General features: G+C 42.1%; 1 protein-coding gene across 1 annotated transcript in view; it reads left to right on the top strand.

Annotated features, from left to right (window-relative positions):
- Nucleotides 1–26339, top strand: part of LOC114664188 (inactive phospholipase C-like protein 2) — a 448834-nt gene that overhangs the window by 385017 nt on the left and 37478 nt on the right. The window contains exon 4 of the mRNA XM_028818196.2: nucleotides 3214–3289. Coding sequence (XP_028674029.2) covers nucleotides 3214–3289 — 76 coding nt within the window. The remainder of the gene's footprint in view (nucleotides 1–3213; nucleotides 3290–26339) is intronic.

Raw genomic sequence — 26339 nt, 5'->3', positions numbered from 1 at the left:
ATATAAAAGCCTACAATTTAAGGACAACTGCAGTCATCATTCCCTAGCACTGGAATCCCCATTGTCCACTGTTCATTATTGTCCTTATTCATTTTATTTAATTTGTTGGGGTTTTACTGCTACTATTTTTGTTGTCATTTGTTTTTATCTTTATTTTTCTGATATCATCATGCCACCATTTTGTTGTTTTTTTTTGCCACCTTCAGTCATTTTCTCATAGGCACTAGTATATTATGAACAACATCTCCTGCTAATAAGCTTGCAGGCCTTTGCATTCATCACACCGTCATTATAAAAGATACCCGAAGAGCTGTGTCTGAACTTTGCATCAAAACAACCAAAAAACAACCTGATTGTCCTGTTCAAGAATATTTGCAAAACAATGACTGATACAATATGATGTAATTTATTTTCTGTATAGCCCAAAATCACACAAAAAGTGTCGCAATGGGCTTTAACGGGCCCTGCCTCTTGACAGCCCCCCAGCCTTGACTCTTTAAGAAGACAAGGAAAAACTCCCAAAAAAAACCCTAGTAGGGAAAAGAATGGAAGAAACCTTGGGAAAGGCAGTTCAAAGAGAGACCCCTTTCCAAGGTAGGTTGGGCATGCAGTCGGTGTCAAAAAAAAGGGGGTCAATACAATACAATACACAGAACAGAAGACAAGTAATCATCAATACAATATAATAGAAAAATAAAAATATTACAAGTACAGAGCAGAATTTAAAAGTAGATGATATCACATAATATGATTTAGATTTGCTTAGAGTCCTGGAGACCTCAGCCATCAAGCTGCCTCCCCCATTTGGCCATTCCACAGCTGAGTCATTGCTGGGCCTGTCAATCCGATGAAAGGACCCTTCTACCCACCGATTCCTGCGATTCTCCATCAGAGATGACTTTACCTTAGGCAGGCAAAATAACTTGTCAGGTGGGTAGTGACACCAAGTGCCACATTTGAGTACTATAGATAGATACTTTATTAATCCCAATGGAAAATTCACATAGGTGTGAATAGGTGTGGGTTAGTAATAAATTAGATCTATTACATTACTTATGTTTTAGTGCTAATAACTAACAACAGAGATGCAGTCTGTACAGTTAATCAGCAGCTCTAGTCAGGGTGTGCTAAACTGAAGTAGTGAGTCTTCAGCTGGGATCCGAAGCTGAGACCGAAGGGGTATCTCTTATAGTAGCAGGCAGACCATTCCACAGTTTAGGGGCCCTGTAACTAAAAGCTCGACCTCCCATTGTTATTTTATTAATCCTTGGAATCATAAGCAGACCGGCATCTTGAGATATTAATGTGAGCTCAGATTTATAAATCATGATAAGTTCAGACAAGTAAGCTGGACCTTAGCCGTTTAAGGCTTTATATGTTAAAAGGAGGATTTTGAAATCTGCCCTAAACTTAACCAGGAGTCAGTGTAAGGATTTAAGAACTGCAATTATGCGTTTGTATTTTCTTGTTCTTGTAATAATTCTTGCAGCAGCATTTGGATTAACTGGTGGCTATATAAAGAACAGTTTGAACAACCAGTGAACACCGCATTGCAGTAGTCAATCCTACTAGAAGGGCGGCACGGTGGCGCAGTGGGTAGCGCTGCTGCCTCGCAGTTGGGTGATCTGGGGACCTGGGTTCGCTTCCCGGGTCCTCCCTGCGTGGAGTTTGCATGTTCTCCCCGTGTCTGCGTGGGTTTCCTCCGGGCGCTCCGGTTTCCTCCCACATTCCAAAGACATGCAGGTAAGGTGGATTGGCGATTCTAAATTGGCCCTAGTGTGTGCTTGGTGTGTGGGTGTGTTTGTGTGTGTCCTGCGGTGGGTTGGCACCCTGCCCAGGATTGTTTCCTGCCTTGTGCCCTGTGTTGGCTGGGATTGGCTCCAGCAGACCCCCGTGACCCTGTGTACGGATTCAGCGGGTTGGAAAATGGATGGATGGAATCCTACTAGAAATAAATGCATGAATTAATTTCTCAGAATCCTGCTTATTTAGAAAATGCCTTAATTTCCCAACATTTTTAAGATGGAAGATACATACTTTAGACAACTTTGTAATATGCTCTTTAAATGACGTGCTAGAGTCAAAGATAACTCCTAGATTGCGGGATGATTCAGTAAAACAAATGGTGATTCCAACTGAGTTAAATGATGACAAAATATTGTTGTGATCAGCGTCATTCCCTCCAACAATTAACATCTCTGTTTTATCTGTGTTTAAAGATGAGTAGTTCTCATCCATCCACTCCTTTAATTCACTAACACTATCACTAATTAAAGACAACATTGGAGAAACTTCATTTGATCTAAATGAAAGGTATAAATAACTGGGTGTCATCTGCATACGAGTGATAAGTAACATGATGTTTCCTAATGAGAGATCCAAGTGGAAGCCTGTAAAGTGAAAACAGTAAAGGCCCCAGTACTGAGCGCTGCAGGACACCACATCTCACGTCTGATAAGGGCTTAGCTTTGGTTTTATCCTAAAATTAGCAGTTTGGTTTTGTTTCCTAGTGACTCTCATCTCAGTGTAACAACCATTGCTTAGTTTTTGACTGCTTTGCTGGTATTCCCACATAATTCAGTTTATTTCTGCATTAGAATTTCACCAGTTCATTTGGAGTTTAATTTTTCAACAGTTGTTACTCCCACAAGCAACTATTCATGAAATTCTTGCAGAAGAGTCTTTTGGTCAAGATGTCAAATTCATACTTTTTGCAGCCTTTGTTTAAGTAGTGTTGTCAAATCAGCTAATCCTGGCCTTGACTGAGTACAGCGGTCTGTGACACATCACGTCAGATACGATCTTTAATGACTTAACGATTCAGTCTGGAAAAGGAGGACGAAAACAAAATGGGGAGATGGCATGCAGTGCCTTTACAAGTTGGGCACACCACTGTCTGTCTCACTAGCTGATTCCTGCCCTCAGCAGGCATGTTTAATAATTTATAATTTGCTTTTTTAAGCTCTTTGTGTTATAAATGACTAATTACAATAATCATTGTTCAGCAGTTTTTAATAATTTTCAGAATTGTTGTAGATTTTACAGTTTTTTTGATATTTAAATTCAGATTACAGCATTAATTAGCTGCAGACCTCAAGGTCTGATTTTTGAGATGAAGAACACTGTCAGAAATGGAAATTTAACTTCTGTTGTTTTCATTATTGCAAACACCAAAGAAGCTCATGATATTCATTGGGATATTTGTGTCAACAGGTGATTCAGACTAGCAAGGTGCTCATTGAGAATGTAGACGGAGTTCATGAAAAGATAATGCAGTGCCAGAAAACAGGTGAGGACTCTCTCTTACTAATGTCACCCGTGTCCTGAAGCATTTCTGTTTTCTGCACAAGTGTGTGTCTGTGTGGGTTTTTCTCAGGGTCTTCCAGTTTTCCTTCCACACCCCTGACGACATGACTGGTTAGTAAATTACTGTTTCCAAATTGGCCTGTGTGAGTGTGACTGTGAGTTGGCCTCTCAGGGGGCTGGCCGGGCGTCCAGGACTGCTATGCTGCCAGCTTAAGACTTCAGCCCCCAGTGGTCCTGAATGAAATGAAGCAGGCATGACAATGTTATGTTATGGTATGCATTCAAATGTTGAAAAATACTTTCAGGAAAAGAATGTAAGACTTGGGGATACTTTGCTGAACAGAAAAAAATTTGATGTATGTATTACTCTTCACAGCAGGATCATGTTTCCAGTACTTTTCTTTCTTTCCACTGTTAACTTCATTGTGGTGCATATACCATTGTTTCTAGGAGGGCTTTCTTTACAGATCAAGGATCTGTAAATAAAAAGAAAAAAAAAAGTAAATGATGTGTTAAATAGAAATTAAGTGTGGCCATTACAGGAGGCTACTTTGTGATGCCTTACATCTGAACTGAAACATACAAGGCTAGATGGATCAAAAGGTCACATACTACCTCTGGGCTGAAAGTGAGAGCTCTGTAATGACTTATCGCTTGCCTGGGCTGAATCTAGTTCTTTATTATCTCTTATACTGTATATATTTCTCTTCTGGTTCGTCCTGTTTCCACTTCAAAACCGGTCCTGCCCACACGCACCCAACACGGCATTTCTCAATTCCTATTCATCCTCCTCCAAACCCTTCCCCACATTCTTCCAGTACGATTCCTGCAACAAAACTTTTCAAACACGAACCTCACTTGCTAAACACAAGAAAAGGCATTCTTCCCAACAACTATATGAGTGCCAGAAATGCAATAAGAAGTTCACTACACAGGATTGTCTGACTAAACACAACAAAATTCAATAACAACTGTTGCAATGCGACATCTGCAAAGCAACGTTTCAAAACCAACGCAGTCTCATCAGACATGCACACAATCCTCTTCCCGTTACCACAGGTACTTCTTCACCTAATTCCTGTCTTCCCATCCAAGAGTACAACATTGAGACTCCAGACCAGCAGTGCGAACACTGTCATGCACTATAATGGCCTGCTGAGCGTAATACATCCAACAAGTACTCGAGGTGCTGCCACAACGGTAAAGTAGCTTTACCACCTTTGTGGGAGCCACCTGTGTCTTTACAACAGCTTCTTACACTGCAAACATCAGAAGCTAAAAATTATCGTGAACACATTCGAGAATACAACTCTTCTCTAGCGTTTGCTTCCATGGGTGCACAGATAAGTCAACCTCCTGGCCACGGAGCATACTGTTTTAAAATACATGGGAAAATTTATCACCAAATCTCTCCGCTATACGCTAACACTTCTACCTCTCCAGAATATGGACAGTTGTACGTTTTTGACACAGCGCAAGGTACTGAAGTACGCTTACAAAATAAAGCAAACTCTGCATGCAGTGAAAATTTACTTCTTCAGCTAGATTCCATGCTCAGAACCATCAACCCCTTCGCTAAATCATACAAACACATGCATGAAATCATTCAGTCCAATCCAACAGCATCTGTACGAATGGTTTTCAAGGAAACCCCTAGGCAGGATTTACGACGATACAATGCCCCGACAGAGGGCGCGCGTCTCAGCTATCTCAGATTACATCAACAAGATCTGTGCGTGGAACAATACAATCAGACGCACTGCAAGCAAACACTGACAATAACAACGTACATGTAGGCAAAATGATCATATTACCGTCCACATTTCCAGGAAGTCCAAGATTCATGCAACAAAACTATCAGGATGCCATGGCCATTGCACGTAAATTTGGAAAGCCTGATTTATTTATCACTTTCACGTGTAATCCTCCTTGGCCGGTAATTCTACATACGCTGTTGGATACCCAAAGACCAGATCTTTCGACTCATTATCAGTCGTCCCCACCAAAACATCTATTCACAACTTCGTCTTTCAAGAAGTTTTTATTTCTTCTTGATTTCTGAATTTCTTTCTCACTGTTTTCCATTCCTATTATTACACCACCGTATGCTACGGCGGGCTTTGGCTAGTTATTATTATTGTTATTATTATTATTATTATCATCATCTTGGACACCCAGTTACTCCATAAACCTCGTAACTGGTTGACAAATAGTTTTGGCATGCCCTTAATCTGCAGTGCAAGATGTCAGATACGATATCTGTTTTCTTCATCAATGTCCAGCAGGTTGTTAAGAATAGTCCGATCTGTCTGTTGTATGAGATAATAACACAACGTGTGTCTATAATACCAGTGAATACCTGATCAGCTAACATTCTAACAAAGCTGAGCTTCATCCCATACAACATTGAAATAAGATGGTCAAAGTACGACTGAGAGTATGAAAATCAATCAATGGTTTAGTCAAGAGTAATAGGCCGGTCAGTATCCTCTGCTTGTTGTAATAGACTAAAGGAGGCTGGGCTTGAGGCTGGCACCATGACTCCAGTTTAAATGAATAAATCAAAAAAATAAATAAAAAAGATTGCTCCAAAATGTGTGGTAGGCTCAAAGCAGTCAAGTCAAAGGTTCTTTGACAAAAGTTGTGCCTCAAAAACTACATTTTTGTCTGAAAACAAAGTTATGCACATTGTGTATTGGAATGTGAGAATACTCTACCAGACATCTAAGTTATGGAAGCCTACAAGATCAACATCATGGGCATCAGTGAAATCTACTTGTCGGATTCATGCAAGACCATCTTGTTCTCAGGTTACCAGGATAGAACGCATTGGGAACATGTGGGCCTCACTTTTGGTAAGTGTGCCAGTGCCGCTGTAGATGAATATATACCTGTTAGTGAACTTCAAGATTTATCGCCTAACATGCTTAGCCTCTGCTAATGATCCCAATGACACCAGGAGAGAAGGGTTCAGTTTAAGGACGTTGTTGATAAAATATCATGTTGTGACTTAGTAATCGAGACATGATGGCCCAGATGTGGATTTGTTTGTTCTCAGCCCAGAATATTTTGCCAATTACACAGATATGGTGACAGGTTTATCCAGTTCTGTGCTTTAAACAACATGAAAATCATATTTTCTCTATCTAACCATAAAAATGTCCATAAAATCACCTGGAAATCAGTCATACAGTGAATGAAACAAGATGGAGAATGTAACGTTTGCAGAATGCAGAAAAGTGCGCTGTGAAGCTGATGCTGGAAGTGGTTACCATCTGGTTGCTCTGAAGCTGAAGATCAAGCCTATGACACAAGACACAACGCCATTTGGCATTTAGATGCTGAAACAGTGATTCATTGGTGAGCTGTCTGAGACCTTTGTTAGCAACAGATTCTCTACCTTGGAAAATTAGGCAACAGAATGTCAGAATTATAGCAAAAGCTGAAAAACGTCATCCTGGACTATAAAATAGCATTTACAGAATTTTGCTTCAGCGACTTTACTTGGAACCTAATCATGAAAAGAAAAACTCTGCACAAAGAAAATCACAATTCTCCCTGAAACAACACTGCTATTGACCAGGATTCATGAAAAAGGATAAGGAAGTAAAGCGACCAGAAGGACAAAAGTGGCCGGCTGAAGAGACAGAAAGAGGAGGCAACAGCCCACAATGACAGACACGCTGTCTTTTAAATTGCAAAGAATAGCATCAGTGCCTCAAGGGTGAGTTGGGGGACTCTTAAGACAAAAGATTGTGCCCTACCTTTCAAGACTGGGAATATCCTGTCAAGGTGGTCTGCGTATTTCAAGGAAATATTCAACCTCAGCTATCATGGAAGAGTCACCGGTTCTCCTTCAAATACAGTAGATGCTATTAATTTTACTGTACAAGGAATGTGGAAAGCCACCTGAAGAACAACTTGTCACCTGGTATTGATGGTATAACCTCAGAAATGCTGAAATCTGGTGGGGGGGGGGGGGGGGGGGGGGGGGGTGTATTGCTAAGTGGGTGTGCAAACTTTACAATCAGACCTGCAATTCAGGGGAAGTACCTGCAGACTAGAAGAATGGAACAGTTGTGTTTGTTCCAAAGAAAAGCAAAGGGAGAGGGGTGAGACACGTGTCAATACCAAAAGAAGGTGTGCTGCCAAGTGATCCTCAGTCACCTCAGAGAGGCAGTTGTTAACATACTGCATGAACAGCATGGAGGGTTTCAACCAAATTACTGAGCAGTTTTTTACTTGGTGATGCATTAATGAGCACTGCTAACAGTATGCCCGTCACAGCAATTCAGCAAATTTGTGCAAACTCAAAGTGGTGCATAAGGATTGAAGATGGGTACAGAGACTGGAATGAGGTGCCAGGGTGCGACAGTAATTGTTCTTTGCATTGGCCATTAATTGAATGTTTAAGAAATCAAAAAAAAAAAAGAAGAACATATTGTGGATGGAAGTTCTGAAACTGTCTGATTTGGACTTTACAGGGATCACTGTATTAGCAAAATGCATGTAATACCATCAGTCTCTCATCAGTAAGATGGGCTCGTGGGCAGTGAGCAGTGACGTCAAAATCAGCGCTCAAAAAATCACCGTCTGATGAACATGCTGACCAGAAGGAAGCTGAAGTGGTGGATAAATTTACCAGCCTTGGGACTTCTGTCACAAGCAAAAAGAACCTGGCTGCTAAACGGGAAAAGCTACCAATTAACTAAGATTTGGAAAAGTCAGACTTATATTTACATTATTTTTAGCACAAACAAATTTCTTATCTGTGAATTCTCTCTTATGAACTCTGTAATGCGTGACATGCCTATTTGTCTCTTGGTGGGTGGACCTGGAGCCCCACTGTGTCTTTCATTTCCAGTCCAGGACTGGTTTATGCCTTACTTTATATTTTTGGAAGGATCTATAATTTAAACTTCAGATCAACTTCAAATGGAAGCCTGCGAACCCAGAGACAAGATGCTACCTGATGTCCGTCAGGTACACACTTACAAATCAAGCTGACTGAGGGTATATTTTAATATTTCAAGATGTTTAGAAGCATCTAAATCCCATTGCACTGATCTAAGTATTCACCTTGTTCTATCATTGATGGCCCTGCGTGTGTTGCATTATTTTTTAGATTGAGTTGTGTTTGTGTTTGATCATTAAAGACAGAAGTCTAAACATATTCTTCAAACATTCTACAACACAATGCAATTGTGAAACCCAAAGTACTTTAAGATGTTGTATTTATGTTATGTAAGGGAACAAAAGCATGTCATTTTAGCACATTAAATAAGACTCAACAGAAAACACGTATACGGATTTTTGTTTCAAGGATGTGCCATGTGAAGCCTTCCACAGGAGGCCATGGCATTGATTGTGGGAATGGAGTGACAAACTGCCAGGGTCACACACAAGTCAGCTTTAAGAGTATTAGAAATGCTCTTGTAATCAGCCCTCAAACGCTGTTTTTGTAAAACCTGCTCAAGATTATAGATAGATAACTCTTTTGAGAGATAATGACATGAAAACATAAACTCCCCACAGTCTGGCATCTCTTCCTTCCTACCCTGAGACCAAAAGAGGCTTTGAAACCCCAGCCATCAAGTACTTTTTACCGCTGAAGCCACTTTCAGGCTTCTAGGTACCCAGCGTTGACTCCTTATGGCGACCTCACATGGTCTTGCACTTCTGTGCCCTGACCACCCTGGAAACTGATAGGTGAACATCTGACAGGCTGTCCTCCCCATTTTGCCTTCCAATGAGTTCATTCCTTGTAAGGCATGTGTTTGTCAGGTAGCGCCCCATGCTGGTTAAACCTTCTCTTTGCACCTACACTGATATCATACCTGGCACACATCAACTCAAAGAATCATTGCCACGTCTCACACCAACAGGGCCTGCAGTTTTGAATCCAAAATGATGCTGTGCAGTAGTGTGGTTTTGTGTATTCAGGTGAGTGAACCTCACAGTTTGGGGGTACTCCACACACAGGAGCTCAAGTTAGTTATATTGATTCTCGAATGGATTAATGGTTTTTTTTAGCATGTAGAGGAAATTGTAGTGGCAGATGAACAGTGTGAATTCCAGAAAAGACTGGTGGACGATTACTACTACCAATCAAAAATGATATGTTCTAGAGTTTGAGTGTGAGACAAAATTCAAACGTTGAACTTGAGATGATGAGTACCTTATAGCCATGGCAGCATTTTGACTGCTGAATATGCCAGGAGCAATTAATCCAACAAACCGCAGAACAGACAGCTGGTCCCTTGCAGATCATGGAGCCTTGTACTGATAATCAATTCTAAGGGATCCAGTAGCATACAACCACCTAGCTACAACAGCACATCATACACACTGTGGCAGACCGCTGGGGGTGGTACCCAGCCGGGATGCCCGAGAGGACCGGAGGAGGGCTTGCGCCTCCTCGAGACCACAAGGGGGAGACTGTCCTGGTTGTGTTGGGGGCCACGGGTGCAGGGTTTGGAAGCCCAACCCAGTAGGTGCCCATGGTCACCGCCAGGGGGCGCCCCAGTGCCTAGAGAGCCCCAGTGCCATTCTGGGTGTGGCGGAAGTGCAGGGGGGAAGAAGAAAGGGGACACTCTGAGTCCTTCCTGGTGCTCAGCCGGCACTTCCGCCACACAGTCGAGTGTCGGCGGAGGAGTGTCGGTGAGCACCTGGAGCCCATCCGGGGGTGCATAAAAGGGGCCGCCTCCCTTCAGACAGTGACTGGAGTCGGGTGAGGTCTTGGTGGAGAAGAGTGGAGGCGGCCTGAAGGAAGCAGGCACTAAAAGGAGAGGCCTGGAATTTGGGGGATTGGTGCTGGAGGCACTGGGTTGAGCACAAGTGAATCGTGTAAATAGTATAAATAAACGTGTGTTGGGAGAACTTACGATGTCCGTCTGTCTGTGTCCGGGCTGCTTCTCACAACACGTTGCCCAGAAGCCTAAGCCTGACACCTGTCTGTCTATTGAGAGGATGGCAGTGAACCCACCAGACAAAAAACAGCTAGTCAGACAGCTACAGTGCATCCATAAAGTATTCACAGCGCATCACTTTTTCCACCTTTTGTTATGTTACAGCCTTATTCCAGAATGGATTAAATTCATTTTTTTCCTCAGAATTCTGCACACAACACCCCATAATGACAACATGAAAAAAGTTTACTTGAGGTTTTTGCAAATTTATTAAAAATAAAAAAAACTGAGAAATCACATGTACATAAGTATTCACAGCCTTTGCTCAATACTTTGTCGATGCACCTTTGGCAGCAATTACAGCCTCAAGTCTTTTTGAATATGATGCCACAAGCTTGGCACACCTATCCTTGGCCAGTTTCGTCCATTCCTCTTTGCAGCACCTCTCAAGCTCCATCAGGTTGGATGGGAAGCGTCGGTGCACAGCCATTTTAAGATCTCTCCAGAGATGTTCAATCGGATTCAAGTCTGGGCTCTTGCTGGGCCACTCAAGGACATTCACAGAGTTGTCCTGAAGCCACTCCTTTGATATCTTGGCTGTGTGCTTAGGGTCGTTGTCCTGCTGAAAGATGAACCGTCGCCCCAGTCTAAGGTCAAGAGCGCTCTGGAGCAGGTTTTCATCCAGGATGTCTCTGTACATTGCTGCAGTCATCTTCCCCTTTATCCTGACTAGTCTCCCAGTCCCTGCCACTGAAAAACATCCCCACAGCATGATGCTGCCACCACCATGCTTTACTGTAGGGATGGTGCCAGGTTTCCTCCAAACCTGACGCCTGGCATTGACACCAAAGAGTTCAATCTTTGTCTCATCAGACCAGAGATTGGATTGCTGCAGAGATGGTTGTCCTTTTGGAAGGTTCTCCTCTCTCCACAGAGGACCTCTGGAGCTCTGACAGAGTGACCATTGGGTTCTTGGTCACCTCCCTGACTAAGGCCCTTCTCCCCCGATCACTCAGTTTAGATGGCCGTCCAGCTCTAGGAAGAGTCCTGGTGGTTTCGAAACTTCTTCCACTTATGGATGATGGAGGCCACTGTGCTCATTGGGACCTTCAAAGCAGCAGAAATATTTCTGTAACCTTCCCCAGATTTGTGCCTCGAGACAATCCTGTCTCGGAGGTCTACAGACAATTCCTTTGACTTCATGCTTGGTTTGTGCTCTGACATGAACTGTCGACTGTGGGACCTTATATAGACAGGTGTGTGCCTTTCCAAATCATGTCCAGTCAACTGAATTTACCACAGGTGGACTCCAATTAAGCTGCAGAAACATCTCAAGGATGATCAGGGGAAACAGGATGCACCTGAGCTCAATTTTGAGCTTCATGGCAAAGGCTGTGAATACTTATGTACATGTGCTTTCTCAATTTTTTTATTTTTAATAAATTTGCAAAAACCTCAAGTAAACTTTTTTCACATTGTCATTATGGGGTGTTGTGTGCAGAATTTTGAGGGAAAAAATGAATTTAATCCATTGTGGAATAAGTCTGTAACATAACAAAATGTGGAAAAAGTGATGCACTGTGAATACTTTCTGGAGGCACTCTGCATAAGAATTTGGAAATTTACTGACTGACTGTGCTGAAGGTGCAAGACATACTTGGAGAGAGCTCATTGAAAGCAAGCGCGGTTTAACAGAGTTCTGATGAGTAATAATCAAACTCCAAAGTCCCTGAACCAATAGTTGGTAACAGTGATAGTTGAATATTAAATTTGGACAAAATTTTTAAAAGACAGTAAAAAGTCACAACAAGTAAGCAAAAATGTACCACCAGCGAGAAGCGGCACACAACGCACTCTCACCAGCAGAACTGGAAACCTTCAAAACTTGCCTCTAATAGGACTAAAAATATTAAAATGAAATTGAACAGTGCAATAAAAAATGCAGCAAGTGGAAGGAACACACCACTGAACGTAGGACCATTGAAGTGCACCTGATAAGTTATAAGTTACAGTACTACTGTATTTATTAACAGGTGCAATAACAATTTATGCTGCTCTACTTTGAGTAATAATTTGCTCTGGTTATTTGATCACTTAACACTGTATACGACATATTTGGAATTATTTGACTTTTCTTTAAATGCACCTTGGGGCTGTCACAAAAAGTATTTTCATTGTGTTACACAATGACCATAAAGTGCTTGAACTTGAACTTGAGATGATGAGTGTCAAAAGGAGCCATAGAAATCCAGGAGAGTCAAAGTGTAAAGCAGGGTACTTCCAAATAGCTGGACTCGTTTACGTTATTTTAAATTATTTCAATATGGATTTAATATCAAATCTTGTGAATGCTCCCGAGGGACTTGCTAGACCCAAGCCAGGCATAATGGATGGAACAGCTACTGGGGTATGGAGGTAAGCAGGTGGACTCCCAGAATGTTCGATAGCCAGATGAATGCCCCCAGCTCTTATACTGCACTTGGCCCAATGATGGTGTAGTCTGGCCACAGGCGTCATGAAGCCTTTGTTTCTTTATTTGTTAACAGGCCTTCCTGTGATCACACATTACTGGCCTGTGTGTGCTTTTAAATGTACAGGTGGACCTTTTTGTTGTTGTCTATTGGTGAAGGGAGGCTGTGGCTGCCATGACTGCTCGGTTGCAGCAGCTTGTGTGATACGTATTGGTCAAGCCAAATGGCCAGAAGAATATTGTTTTGTTACATCTGTGTAAACCTTTTCAGCCATTCTGTATTCTGTTTGACTTTGTGTAAAATTGCTCATGATGGACAGTAGACTGATGAGCATATTCAAGAACTTGGCTGGAAGCTCATTTTTTTTTAAATACAAAAACAATTTAACATTTAAGATATCTTACATTTACTTTATATTCTTTATGATTTCCAGTGGCTTAGCAGTAGGGTGCTGTACCGTGTTAGCCATAATTGATGCAATGAGAAGTCAAGCAGAAATGACACCTTTTATTGGCTAACTAAAAAGGTTACGATATGCAAGTTTTCGAGGCGACTCAGGCCCCTTCTTCAGGCAAGAGTGGCTTAGCAAAATAAAATGAGCGGCATGCTTGTCCCATAGACGCATCGTGCAGAGTGGTGTAATGGTGCTCTTGTTAACTAATTTAGTGCACACAAAGTGCCTGTGCATTATCTGAACAAACCTTATCCCCAAAGAGCATCTTCTACTTTATACCGTCGTCTTCTGATTTTGATTTTCATCAGACAGGAAAATCGCACGATTCAGAGGTCAGACGACTACGAGCCTGAGGCCCTGTGCTGAGGAGCGCTGTCTCGTCCTGTGAGTGGGCTGCACGTCTTAGCTTCCCTTCTACATAATAAATAGCATCTGTGCTGAATAATCCACAGCGCTGACTACAACTCAAACAGGCAAAGTAATATTAATAAGGAGAATTACAGAGTAGTGTATGTAACCAGCAGGGCCGGATTAACTGTATGGGCAATCAAGGAAGTGCCTGGGGCATCAAGACCACTAAAAAGCCTAAACACAAAATGCTGGATTTAAGCTTCTCAAGCATTTCAATGGCTGCATCTGCTCATCTTGCATTCACCGCTTTAATTAAAATCAAGCAAAAGGCCTCACAAATAAATAAAGTGAAAATAAGAAAGTTTTCATGTAGGGGCTGACGTCCTAAGCTCCTGCTGTCTGAAGGGCCTGTGGTGGCACCAGCTGAGAAAATGAAACCGACAGGCGTGAGCTTAACCTGCCGTCCACCTCCCCGAACATGTCGCCAGCACAAGGTCTTGGATGTTACTGACACACAAACACTTGTATGTCATTTGCTTTGGCAATTTCTGTTCGGTGGATGTTTAACAGTGCATTTTATATGAAGGCTTATAATTCTCTTGTACTCTGTATGTCTGTCTCATCAGTTTATCTGAACATTTTCTGATGTCTCATGAGTGCTTTGTATTAAACAAAAAATTCAAGCTTCAGGGGTACAAACAATTCCAAATCGTGAGTGCACGCGAGTTTACTGAGTCGTTTAGAAGTTGCCGTCCCGATGCTCCTGGTTTGCTGCTCAGGTCTGATTTTTTTGTGGTTTAACATTGTGAACATTTCTTCAAAGAAAGTGGAGTGCAAACAGTATTCTGTTTTATTCTTTTTCATTAAAGTCTATGGAAGGCCCTTCACAGTCTTTCTTCAGTCCAGTCAGTAGGCACAGTAACCATTTATTGAACCATTCATCGTTATATTAATTCAGAAATAGTGCGCGGGCAGGAATCTGCAATCTCAGCTCTGTTGAGCCATTACTTGCCTCTCCTGGCTGTAAGAATTCTCTTTTAGACAGCTAATAATATCGGTGTTTGTTATTCTTGAAAAGTTAACAGTTTCATTTAGAAAACTGTTCAATAAATTGTAGAGCGTCTTTCTAATTTTATATAGGAGACGAAGCCAGGATTGGTTTTGTTCTTGTTAATTATAAAAGGTTTTTCTAGTTTCTCTTTGTTTAATTTGCAAAATATTAAACACATACTGATGTAATTATCAGAGAAATATTTTATATCGAAACTTACCATTTAGTGACTTTTGCCAGGAAGCATGTTGATTTTTTATTGTGTGGCCCACATAGCTTGTTAACAACTAGAGCTGCAGCCCTCAGTTAAAAGCCTCATGGATTAGTTGGTGCATTTAAAAAAAATAAAAATTTGGCCAAGTTGAAACGTCCTGAAATCACTGGGTTTTTCTTAAGAAAGATGGAAGCTAACTACCATCCAAATTTAGCATTAGCAGAGCAAAGCTCATGTTAGCCCGGCCAGCGGATGAGCAGACTGAGGCGGACAGGAGCAGGAATTGTGAGGCTGGAATCGCACACGGAATAAATAAGGCACAAAAACAAAAGTAGACTCAAAATAACACACAAGAAATGTGTGCAATAACCACAATGGCAGCTGGCAACCTTGGCTATAATTTCACATAGCAACTGAACCACAAAATAGTGGTCCCCAATGTAAAGAATTAAAATAATTAATTAAATGTTTATAATTGAATTAAATATATATATAATTATATATATTTAATATATATGATATATCTATATATAGGGCGGCACGGTGGCGCGGTGGTAGCGCTGTTGCCTCGCAGTTAGGAGACCCGGGTTCGCTTCCCCGGTCCACCCTGCGTGGAGTTTGCATGTTCTCCCCGTGTCTGCGTGGGTTTCCTCCGGGCGCTCCGGTTTCCTCCCACAGTCCAAAGACATGCAGGTTAGGTGGATTGGTGATTCTAAATTGGCCCTAGTGTGTGCTTGGTGTGTGGGTGTGTTTGTGTGTGTCCTGCGGTGGGTTGGCACCCTGCCCGGGATTGGTTCCCTGCCTTGTGCCCTGTGTTGGCTGGGATTGGCTCCAGCAGACCCCCGTGACCCTGTGTTCGGATTCAGCGAGTTGGAAAATGGATGGATGGATGGATGGATATCTATATATATAAAATCCCTATGTGCGTCCAGGTGTCCGTGTGTGGGTGTCTTCTGGTGAAGTGCGCATGCGCGGGGCACGGTGCGATGCGCGATATTACTGTCAGAGAAAGTTAGAGGCGTTTTACGGAAATACAAACCAGTATTACTGCGAGAGGAAATTAAAGGTACACAATACAGTGACGCATATTACAGCCACATACAAGCCAGTATTACTGTCAGAGGAGATTAAAGGCATATTACCGACGCGCACGCCTGTATTACCACCAGAGAAAATTAAAGGTATATTACGGACGTACAAGCCAGCGGACGTACAAGACGGTATCCTTCAATAAGGGCGCGCACAAAAAGGCGAGCCTCAAAAGGGCGACCTCAATTGGGCGCAGCGAATAAAGGCGCGCGTAAATAAAGATCTGCACCTTTGTTGCTCTTCACATATTCCAGAGCCATTTGAACTAAATTATCTACGAACAACTTTATTCGCCGCGCTCAATTGAGGTCGCCCTTTTGAAGCTCGCCTTTTTGTGCGCGCCCTTATTGAATAGAGCCGTACAAGACAGTATTACTGTCACAGAAAATTAAAGACACACAATACACAGCGGCAGCCCACGAAGAACGGTCAGCTCAGCAAGTAAACATCAACAAAAGAAAGGCTGAAAGAAAGAAAAATACGACCAACAAAAAGAATGAGGTCAAAGTCCCTTACCATTTAATATAGACTGTTCCTACTAATGTTTATGTACTACTGTTCTAGCGCCCGTTATTGTAACGGGCTAAATGACTAGTAATTATATATTATAATAAATATATGAGGGGGAGTGAAGTTAAAGTTAGAAAATGGGATTTATTAGAAAATTAAATGAACCTTAACAAAACTGATAATGTCATTTCTCAATGTAGTCTCCACCCTTCTCAATGCACTGGCGCCACCTGCCTGGAAGTACCTGGATTCCAGCAGATTAAAAGGTTTTGTCTTGCCCTCACAACCACTCTTGCACCCACGTTATTGTCAAACACTACATACTGAGGAATACTACAGTCACTAGTGCAAGTTACTGTGACTTGCTGGAGACCAATGTGAAGCCTGCTATTTGATCCAAGCGGTGGGGACTGCTGTCTCAAGGAGCCCTTTTGCTTCAAGACAATGGCCTCCCACATACTGCAAAAAATACCAAGGCTTGTCTGGAGAAACTGAAGTTTGAGGTATTGCCACATCCTCCTTATCCACCAGATTTTTTTGGACTGCTAAAAAAAATCCTCTGGGTGGTCGTTGTTTCAATACAAATGATGACATGAAGAAAGCGGTGCACGAGTGGTTGTGAGGACAAGACAAAACCTTGTATTCTGCTGGAATCCTGGTACTTCCAGGCAGGTGGCGCCAGTGCATTGAGCAGGGTGGAGACTACGTTGAGAATGACATTATCAGTTTTGTTAAGGTTTGTTTCATTTTCTAACTTTAGCTTGATTCCCCCTCGTATGTAATTAAAAATAAAGGTGCTAATACATTTGTACCTTTGATAGGGCTCTCCAAAAAATAATTTGAAGGTTCTCCATATTGAAAAACGTAATGGGGGGAGCCTTATCTTCTGTGGAAAAAATGTATTTTCTTCAAAAAAGTTTAAGTGAGTTCTGAAATCATGAGAGCAGGTCAGCAGGGAGGCAATCCGGAATGAGAGTGACACAACTAAAGACAAGCAAGAGGCCAATGTTACTTATGATGGTGATGATAATGATGTGATGATGAAGTCCACCCCAATGATCAGCAGCAGAAAACTTAGAGCATTTCTGTAGACCCAGCATTATGGGGACCAGAAACAGTGGCAATTTGTTAAGGGTCTTCATTTTTGAAAGAGCCATTTTGGCCTTTGTCTATTTTTCTATTTCTTGTTCTTCCCACAGTTCAGATTTATAGATTGTCCTGCGTTTATGGAGATAGCTGAAAGGTGCTGTGCATATTTGTGTTTTGCCTTTTTCTGTTGGTATGCTATATTCTGGACTTTAAGACTTGAATACTGTAGTAGTTACAGTTCATTGTATTTTTAATGTCTCCATTTCTTGTTGTGCATTTTCTTTACATTTTATTACCCTGCTTTAGTACATATAATTATAATTATGAGAGATTTGTTTCTTTTTTTCTTTTAAGAAAAGTCTTCAAAAGCCACATGTGAGCATTTAAAAGAAAGTACTTCCTTATTCTGCGGTTTTTCAATTTTGTAAATTTTGTGTATGTTGGCAAGAACTATAAAACTTTAATTCACAAATTATTAATAATGCTGCTTGATTGTACAGACTGTAAAAGCCTCTCACTTCTATGGACCTTCATTTGGAATTTACAAAAATGGATACAGGTCACAGGAGTTTGTCTTTTATGGAAATTTGTATGCCTTTAATACTAGCTTTATTAAAAATATTTGATGTATAATATACTGCATTTGATTTGTCTGTGTGTGTGTGTGTGCATGGGGACACCAGAGGTGCTGATGCCCAGGGGCACCGGAGAGTCTTCATCCTGCCCTGGTAACCTGTTTAAATCTACAGTCGTGCACAAACGCGTTGTGCCAGCAGCTCTCTGACTTTTCTGAGAATGTGTGCCTCATCAGTTTGAGGATTTTCATTGCCACAGAGTACGAGTACATCGTGACTGTAAGGACATTCTGCTGTGATGAAGTCATTGGAGTTCGGGATGTGCAGTACTGTAGATGGTGAACTGCCAAAGGATTTCCAAATTATTATGTATTTAGTCCAAAAAAATGATTGTGTAGTGATATAACTAGAAACTAAGTGCTAAAGGCAGATAGGATTTTCTGCATTGCGTATAAAATATTATAAATATCTGTCCATTTTGAGGGCCTGTTAATTGTGCAACTTTAGTTTATCTGATGAGTTGCCAGGCAGGAAGAGGATAAGACCACGCAGATCACACACTGTGACGATGTGTAGCCCTCTGTGTGTCTGAGTACCCCAAATGGACCCCAGTGAGAGGGAGAGAGGAGTACAAGGAGTTGACTAAGCACATTTACAGTAAGAGCAGACAACCAGGCAGGAATTACAGACCTCTGACCCTCTGCATAAAGTGAATGAGACGGGCTGTGGAGGTCAGAACACGTTATGATGACAGAGACAGGCCCATCTTTGAGGCCGAGTCACCTGGGACCAGGTGGCCATTGTAAAAGCTCTGCCTGGCAGGTGGTCAGTTGTTTCTCTCCAACCCATTTGGTGGGTCCACAGTCTTACAATGGAAGAATTGTGTTTTTAAGTGAGACAGAAAGTTTAGGAGAGCAGTGGTCTCAGGCCCCACCAGAAAGAACTGTACTTTGGTAGCCTCAAAAATCCTTAGAGCTAACCTTAAAACACAGTACTGTCCACCGGACTCGAGCCATAAGCTCTCTGGGTTCTGAAGTCAGGAGGTTACTTGGTGCAAGTATCAGTGGATGGAAGAAGAAAGGTCAGGATATCGACAGCATCAACAAGAAAAGAGAGGCGGTGGATGAGAGGAGAGAGCTTCAGAATTACAGTGAGGTGGACGAATGGGTGCGCCATCTGCCAAATCCCCGTCAAGATAGGCTCAGAGAGGCAGCAGCATTTTTGGTTTTACATCATTCTTTGTATTCTCAGTGGATTTCTCCCTCTCTTGTTTGTTTTTTGAAAAAGATGCCCTATTTTTGTATACTTTTGGTTGTGGAGGGTTGCTGTTAGAGGACCTTCTCCTATCCCAGGTGAAAGAAAACAAAGATGGTAAATGGAATGAGAGCAGTTTGGTTTGCCACACTGCCCCTGCCTCATATCCAGGGAAACGGGCACCTTTCCTAATTCAGTCACAGTGTGGGGTCTCTCCCTGTAGGAATGCGGCATTTGCTCCACATCTCAAAGGTCCGATTAGCTGGTGATTCCAACTACAGTGCCCTCCACTAATATTGGCACCTTTGGTAAATAAAAGCAAAATGAGCTGTGAAAACACGACTGTGTTGTTAATCCTCTTGGTCTTTCATTCTTAATATGAACAAAAATCTAAACTTTTTAAAAAGTAAAATGATTGAAAGGGACAATTCTTTTCTTAACACAAATATTTTTCTCAAATAGATGTTTGGCACCCCTTCATTTAATAGTTTGTGCAGCCCCCCTTTGCCAAGATGGAGCTTCACAAGGTTTGAAAACGCATGGTGAGCCATTTCAGACCATTCCTCCATACAGAAGCTTTCTACTTCAACCACAGCCCAATTTAAGCTCCCTGGCAGAGGCTGTCAGGTTTACATTTTATATCGGCTGATACGATGAGAAGTCAAGCTAACTAAAAAGATGCAAGCTTTTGAGGCAACTCAGACCCCTTCTTCAGGCAAGATGTAACCCTCTGCTGATACTTAATAGAGTCCACGACTCCATGTATCCTAATAAGTTGTCCAGAGGCCTTTGGTTCAAAAACAGCCCACAACATCAAAGATCCACCACTCTACATTCCAGTGGAGCTGAGGTGCTTCTCTGAACACATCTACACCAAACCCACCTCTGATGTCCATTACTAAAAGGTTCTGCCTTTGTCTCATCTGACCACAGAACTCTGTCTCATTGGAAGTTCTGGTTGGTAGACTGCAGGCGCTTGAGTTGGTTGTTGGATGACAGCAGAGACTTTTTACTGGCAACATTCCCAGACAACGTTTAGTTATGTAGATGACAACCGATCGGAGTTATGGAGACTCCAAGACCCAATAAATATCTCTGATCCTTGGAGATTTGTTGACCACTCGAACCATCCTCCTCACTGTGATTGGGGTCCTCTTCAGGGCTGATTCCTAATATCTGTAGATACTAAAGTATTTGTATGGGACACTTGTGAGGTCCTATGTTTCTTGGTGCCCATTCAGGTCAATTTCAATCCAGACACTTTTCAGTGTGGCTCCTAGCTGGTGCAACAAGCTTCCCACCTCCGTCTGAACTGCAGTGCAGACTCCCTCCAAGTGATGAAGAAGCGTTTGAAGACCCTTTTGTTGTGTGAATATCTGTCTGTGGATCGTGGCTTCAGCAGGTTTTTGCAACTAAGGAAAGATGAACTTGTTTTGTGCTCTGCTTTAGAGCTTGTCAGTTGTCTTCATAATTTTGTAGCCTTCCCCAGGGCCCCCAAGACTGATGTTTGCTCTGTTGTGTTGACTTCTTTTGTAAGTCACTTTGGATAAAAGCATCTGCTAAGCGAATAAATGAAAATGGAAATGGACGTTCCCACCATTTAGCTATTTTCTTAAAGCCATTTACTGATTTGTGCAGCTCATCAACTTTTAGTCGCACATCATTACTGTGTTCTCAGGTCTTTCCTGTTGGGATGGATGACTAACAGAATTTGGCCTGTGTGTCACCTCATATTTATACCCCAGTGAAACAAAGTCATGGCTGACCACTTAAGTGTTCCTATTCACTCAAGCGAACTTAAAAACATAAAATATGAATGGGAATATACGTCAGTTCGATTTTATTCATGGCTTTCCCAGGGTGCAAATAATTGTGGCACACATATACTTGAAAGAAATTGTGATGAGAACATCTTTCTCCATTCAGTTGTTTTGATTCAATCAAAGGTTAGATTTCAGTTCATATTTTGAATGAAAGATTAAGTGGATAAGCAATAAGGCATTTTTCCAGCGCATTTTGCTTTTATTTACCACATCTGCAGAGGACATTGTAGGTCGGCCTAGTACGAGTAAGTGAGGTTGTGCATCATGCAATGGCTCTGGTGTCCCATGACTGTTAGGCTTTGATTGGGATTGGGTCCAGTGCTCCTGCAACTGGCTCCAGCTCCCTGTGGACTTGGCATGGCTTCAGGAAATTGACAGATGTTCTGTAATGTGAGCCTTCTCAGTTGATGAACTGTCATCGCGTCCACTGAAGAGCGCTTCCTTGAACAGGCTCTCCTAACCCTGACCTCAATGGATGGATGCTAATGAACTGCTTCACAGAGGAGCAGATTGGTGTTATTGGACACTGCGCTGCTTTCAGAGCACTCAGACATATTTGACACTCCTTGACATCATCTGGCAGCAGAACAAACGCAGTGAAGTGAGGGTGAACTTTAAATAACTTCAGGCCAAGATGTCAATTGATTAGTCAATAAAATGTGAGTTGACTTGTCACTTAGTTGACACAATGACAAATCTGGCAATAAAATTCCACGAGGGATGTTTTCTCCTCACATCCAGGTGACAGATTGCGCTTAGTTTTGGCAGGTTAATACCGTTGCTGATGGTGCTGTCTTAGCTGTCGTATTGATCTGTTGGGATTTTAGTCCTGTTTGAGTCTGAAAATCTGTAGAAGTGTGGCAGTCCATCAGTCCACCTTCAAACCTGATAGGCTCTACCCTTGCCACCCTGAATATCTCTGTAAAATCGGGGGAAAGCAAGAAACAGCCCTGGACAGTCCATCACAGAGCCAACCATTCAAACATCCACATTCACTCATACAAGACCTGCTAAAGGACACCATCTAACCTAATAGAAGGGTGGACTTTGGAATGCAGGAGAAGAATTAATGTACCTGGAGGAGGACCCACATGCCCACCCCTAGAATATGCAGGCTCCATACAGGCCTGGGATCGAAATCTGTTGGAGGTCTCAGGCTGAAGTGCTAACCCCCTGGGCTGCTCGTTATTTCTAAAGCCTTACAGCATATTGCAGCACCTCAGTTAAGGTGGGTATTCTCATTATTTAAACCCCCCAATATAACACTGAGAGCGCTCAATCCAAGAGGACCATCAGCTGCTGCCCACTCTCTATTGCGTGAGCACTTTCTTTCTCTATGAGTGGGCTGGTTGTGCTTCTTTGTTTAAGACAGCAATTTCCTGCTGTGGTTCCCTCAGATTTCCCATGATTCTCATTACCCAAGGTGTGCTACAGCACTCAGTTCTTTAACTCTTCTTATACATTCTTAATAACTTTCGTAGGACCTTTCATCGGTAGCTCATTGCTCATATCCTTACCTCTGCTACCAGGCAGTTTAATAATTTACGGCTGTAGAATTTTCTTTCTACTCTCTCAGCTTGGTTTGTTGAGATTTCTTAAGATTGAAAATTTGAACCCAGCTGTCAAATTTTGTGCTGTGATAAGACATAAGCAGAGCTGTGAACTACTGCAGTTGCTGACTTTTTAGACTATTTGATTTTAGATGATGAATTTTAGATTACAGTTGTATATTTGAAGGGCAGTTTAAAGCATAGCAGTGACTTTGGCAAGCAGGTATCACCTCCAAAGAAGAACACTTAACAAGAACGTTAAGCATTCACAGTCGGGGGCTTTTATAACATAGTAGTAATTCAGTCTGATAACAGGGCAACGTGCAATTGCTAAAACAATTAGCCAAAGTAAAGGAATAATTCACAAAGCCATGTCACTGGAAAAGATAGATAGATAGATAGATAGATAGATAGATAGATAGATAGATAGATAGATAGATAGATAGATAGATAGATAGATAGATAGATAGATAGATAGATAGATAGATAGATAGATAGATAGATAGATAGATAGATACTTTATTAATCCCAAGGGGAAATTCACATACTCCAGCAGCAGCGTATTGATAAAAAACAATATTAAATTAAAGAGTGATAAAAATTCAGGTATACATACAGACAATAACTTTGAATAATGTTAACGTTTACCCCCCCCCCCCCAGGTGGAATGGAAAAGTCACATAGTGTGGGGGAGGAACGATCTCCTCAGTCTGTCAGTGGAGCAGGACAGTGACAGCAGTCTGTCGCTGAAGCTGCTCCTCTGTCTGGAGATGACACTGTTCAGTGGATGCAGTGGATTCTCCATGATTGACAGGAGCCTGCTCAGTGCCTGTCGCTCTGCCACGGATGTCAGACTGTCCAGCTCCGTGCCTACAATAGAGCCTGCCTTCCTCACCAGTTTGTCCAGGCGTGAGGCGTCCCTCTTCTTTATGCTGCCTCCCCAGCACACCACTGCGTAGAAGAGGGTGCTCACCACAACCGTCTGATAGAACATCTGCAGCATCTTATTGCAGATATTGAAAGACGCCAGCCTTCTAAGGAAGTATAGTCGGCCCTGTCCTCTCTTGCACAGAGCATCAGTATTGGCAGTCCAGTCCAATTTAGCATCCATCAGCATCAGTAAGGCACGTCCATCATTGATCATGACCACAATTATAGCCAAACTGATTTATTAACCTTTATTATTAGAATTATGAAATGCAAAGATGCGGTGTGCAATGATGTGCAATTTCCTACTCAGTTACTCCATGTAACTATGAACTGGGTAAGGGGATGGATGGAAACTTGATGGCAGAATAAATCAGAAAATAAAATGCAGATCAGACCTCACTGAAAAACACATTTGGATGGTTTCACCTTTGAAGTGTGTTTTTCAGTTATTAATAAAGATCAGTTTGCACGTCAGTCACAAAGGGCTTCTTTTAATTGTGACTTCACTCTTTTATGTCCGAGGTTTAGCCTTTCATCTTTAAAGACATTCAAATCAGTTCTGTTAGGTTTTCTTAATTATATTTGTTCCCTCTTGAAGCCAGGCTCAGCACAGATTGCAACCTGAAAAGATTTACTCTGTCTCTTTTCACTGTAGAAATAGAATCATTTATTAAAATTAATAACCCATCAGATCATCAGTACACTGAATATGCCTACCGGCTCGAGGGACTTAGATGCGATTGCCTGACTTCACCATTTCAGGTTGGGTTTTATTTGGGTAGCTCACTGAAATATAGAACAACATGCTTTTTTCTTTAAATACGTTTATCTGTATGAAGGAACTCCATGTCCTGCTCAACATGGCTAAGATGGGCCTCCTTGTAATGCCAGCTCGTTCCATCTGTTCAACTCCCCATCTCTGTTCAGCTCCAGTCATTATTGCTAACCCCTGCCAAGTCTGTCTGCAGCGCTGGAGTGGTGATCAGTGACCAGCTTGTCTTTCAATGACCATGTTGATCTTAGAGATTCACTCTACATCAGATGACATATCAGATGACATACCTGTCAGAGTACAGAGCACAACTCCTGGTCCAGGCTTTGGTCTTGTCACATGTGGACTACTGCAGCTCTCTGCTGGCAGGTGTACTGGCATGTGCCACCAAGCCTAACGCAGATGATTAAAAATGCTGCAGCACGTCTGGTGTCCAACCAGCAGAAGCGGGCACACACAGATCACTACATTGGCTCCCTGTAGCAGCACATATTAAGTTCAAATCCTTGTTGCTTGACTACAGAGTGGTCAGTGGGTCAGCATCTACCATTTATATATGGAGTCACTTATGCTCCTCCTTGGACACTCAGGTCTGCTGATGATGAACCACATCTGGTGATGCCACATTGGGGAGGCGTCAAATCTCAGTCCAGACTGATGTCATGTGTAGCTCCTAGCTGGTGGAATGACATGCCCACCTCCATTTGAAATCACCACTCGCTCAATGGCTGTAAGATGCTTTTGATGGCTCTCTTGTTTCCTGAATTTCTGTCTAAGCGACATTACCTACCTAGGAATTGCAACTCGCTTGTAATTTGTTCTTCGCTTGTGGTGATTGATTTTGTAACCTTGTCCTGTGACTCTTGTCCTACAACAGTTGCCCAGATTGATGTTTACTTGACTATGTTGTCCTCTTTTGTAAATAGGATGTATAGCTTTTTTGTGCTTACACTTTATAAAAGTGATTATTACGTGTAAATCATACTTTACTGTGATGAGTTCTTGGGACTCTGAGGTGGCACTGCAGTGTTTTTTATAATTACTGTCATTCTGGCGTGAGAGCAGAGACAGTTTGTATCATTTTTTTTGTTTTTAAACAGGCATGCACAAGAAGGTAAGGTGTGGTGCCCGCTTTGATGGTCTTGTTCAAATCTTCATCTTTATCACTAATTCAGTTTTCAGTGGCACTTGTTAAGACTTTACACACAATTCAGCTGCAAAGTGCACTACGCGGGAGCCTTATGTGCAGGAATTTGTGGGAGTAGTTGAGCAAACACTGGAAGCCGTTATTTTTAATCTTGAAGCCATTGGGCCCAGAGACTGCTATGCTACGTAGCTGAGCCATTTTTTTTGATGCTTAACTCCAAGGTGTCTTTTTATAAATCAAGTTTTAATTCGTGTAAATTCATTTCTGGGTATTCAGGACTTATTTGTCCAGTTCGGAGGCGGTGTTGTTCCAAGTGTTGTTCCAGGGCGGAGTGGTGGCTCTGAGGCTAGGGATCTGCACTGGCAATCAGAAGGTTCGAATCCCATAAATGCCAGAAGGGACTCTGCTGTGTTGGCCCTTAACCTGCGATTGCTGAGCGCTTTGAGTAGTAAGAAAAGCGCTATATAAATGCAAAGAATTATTATTATGGTTCTTCCACGCAGCAGAGTCCTTCTTGTTTTTTGTTGCTCTCACTTCAGCCTCCAGATGTGTCTCTCCATGGTACCCACTCCACCTCAGTTATCATAAATAATTTACACAGTTTTGCAAACACTACCTCAATAGCACCTTTACTAAAGTTCTCAACGTTGTGCCATGTGTCATAAACTCTTTTACCATCTGCTGCCCCTTCACAGACTTAGCTTGCTTGGTTCAAATCCGGTCCTCGTTTATTGTATCTGTTCAGTCTGCATGTTTTCCTTTGGATACTCGGCTTGTCCTCCAAGTGATGTTTTGGTTGAGTGGTGGGTGATTCATAATGTGAATGTGGGGGTGTGCATGGGTGA

Source organism: Erpetoichthys calabaricus, chromosome 13, assembly GCF_900747795.2.
Source record: "Erpetoichthys calabaricus chromosome 13, fErpCal1.3, whole genome shotgun sequence".
NCBI lineage: Eukaryota > Metazoa > Chordata > Cladistia > Polypteriformes > Polypteridae > Erpetoichthys > Erpetoichthys calabaricus.
The sequence above is the reverse complement of the archived record's forward strand: the minus strand, read 5'-3'. Positions and strand labels throughout refer to the sequence as shown.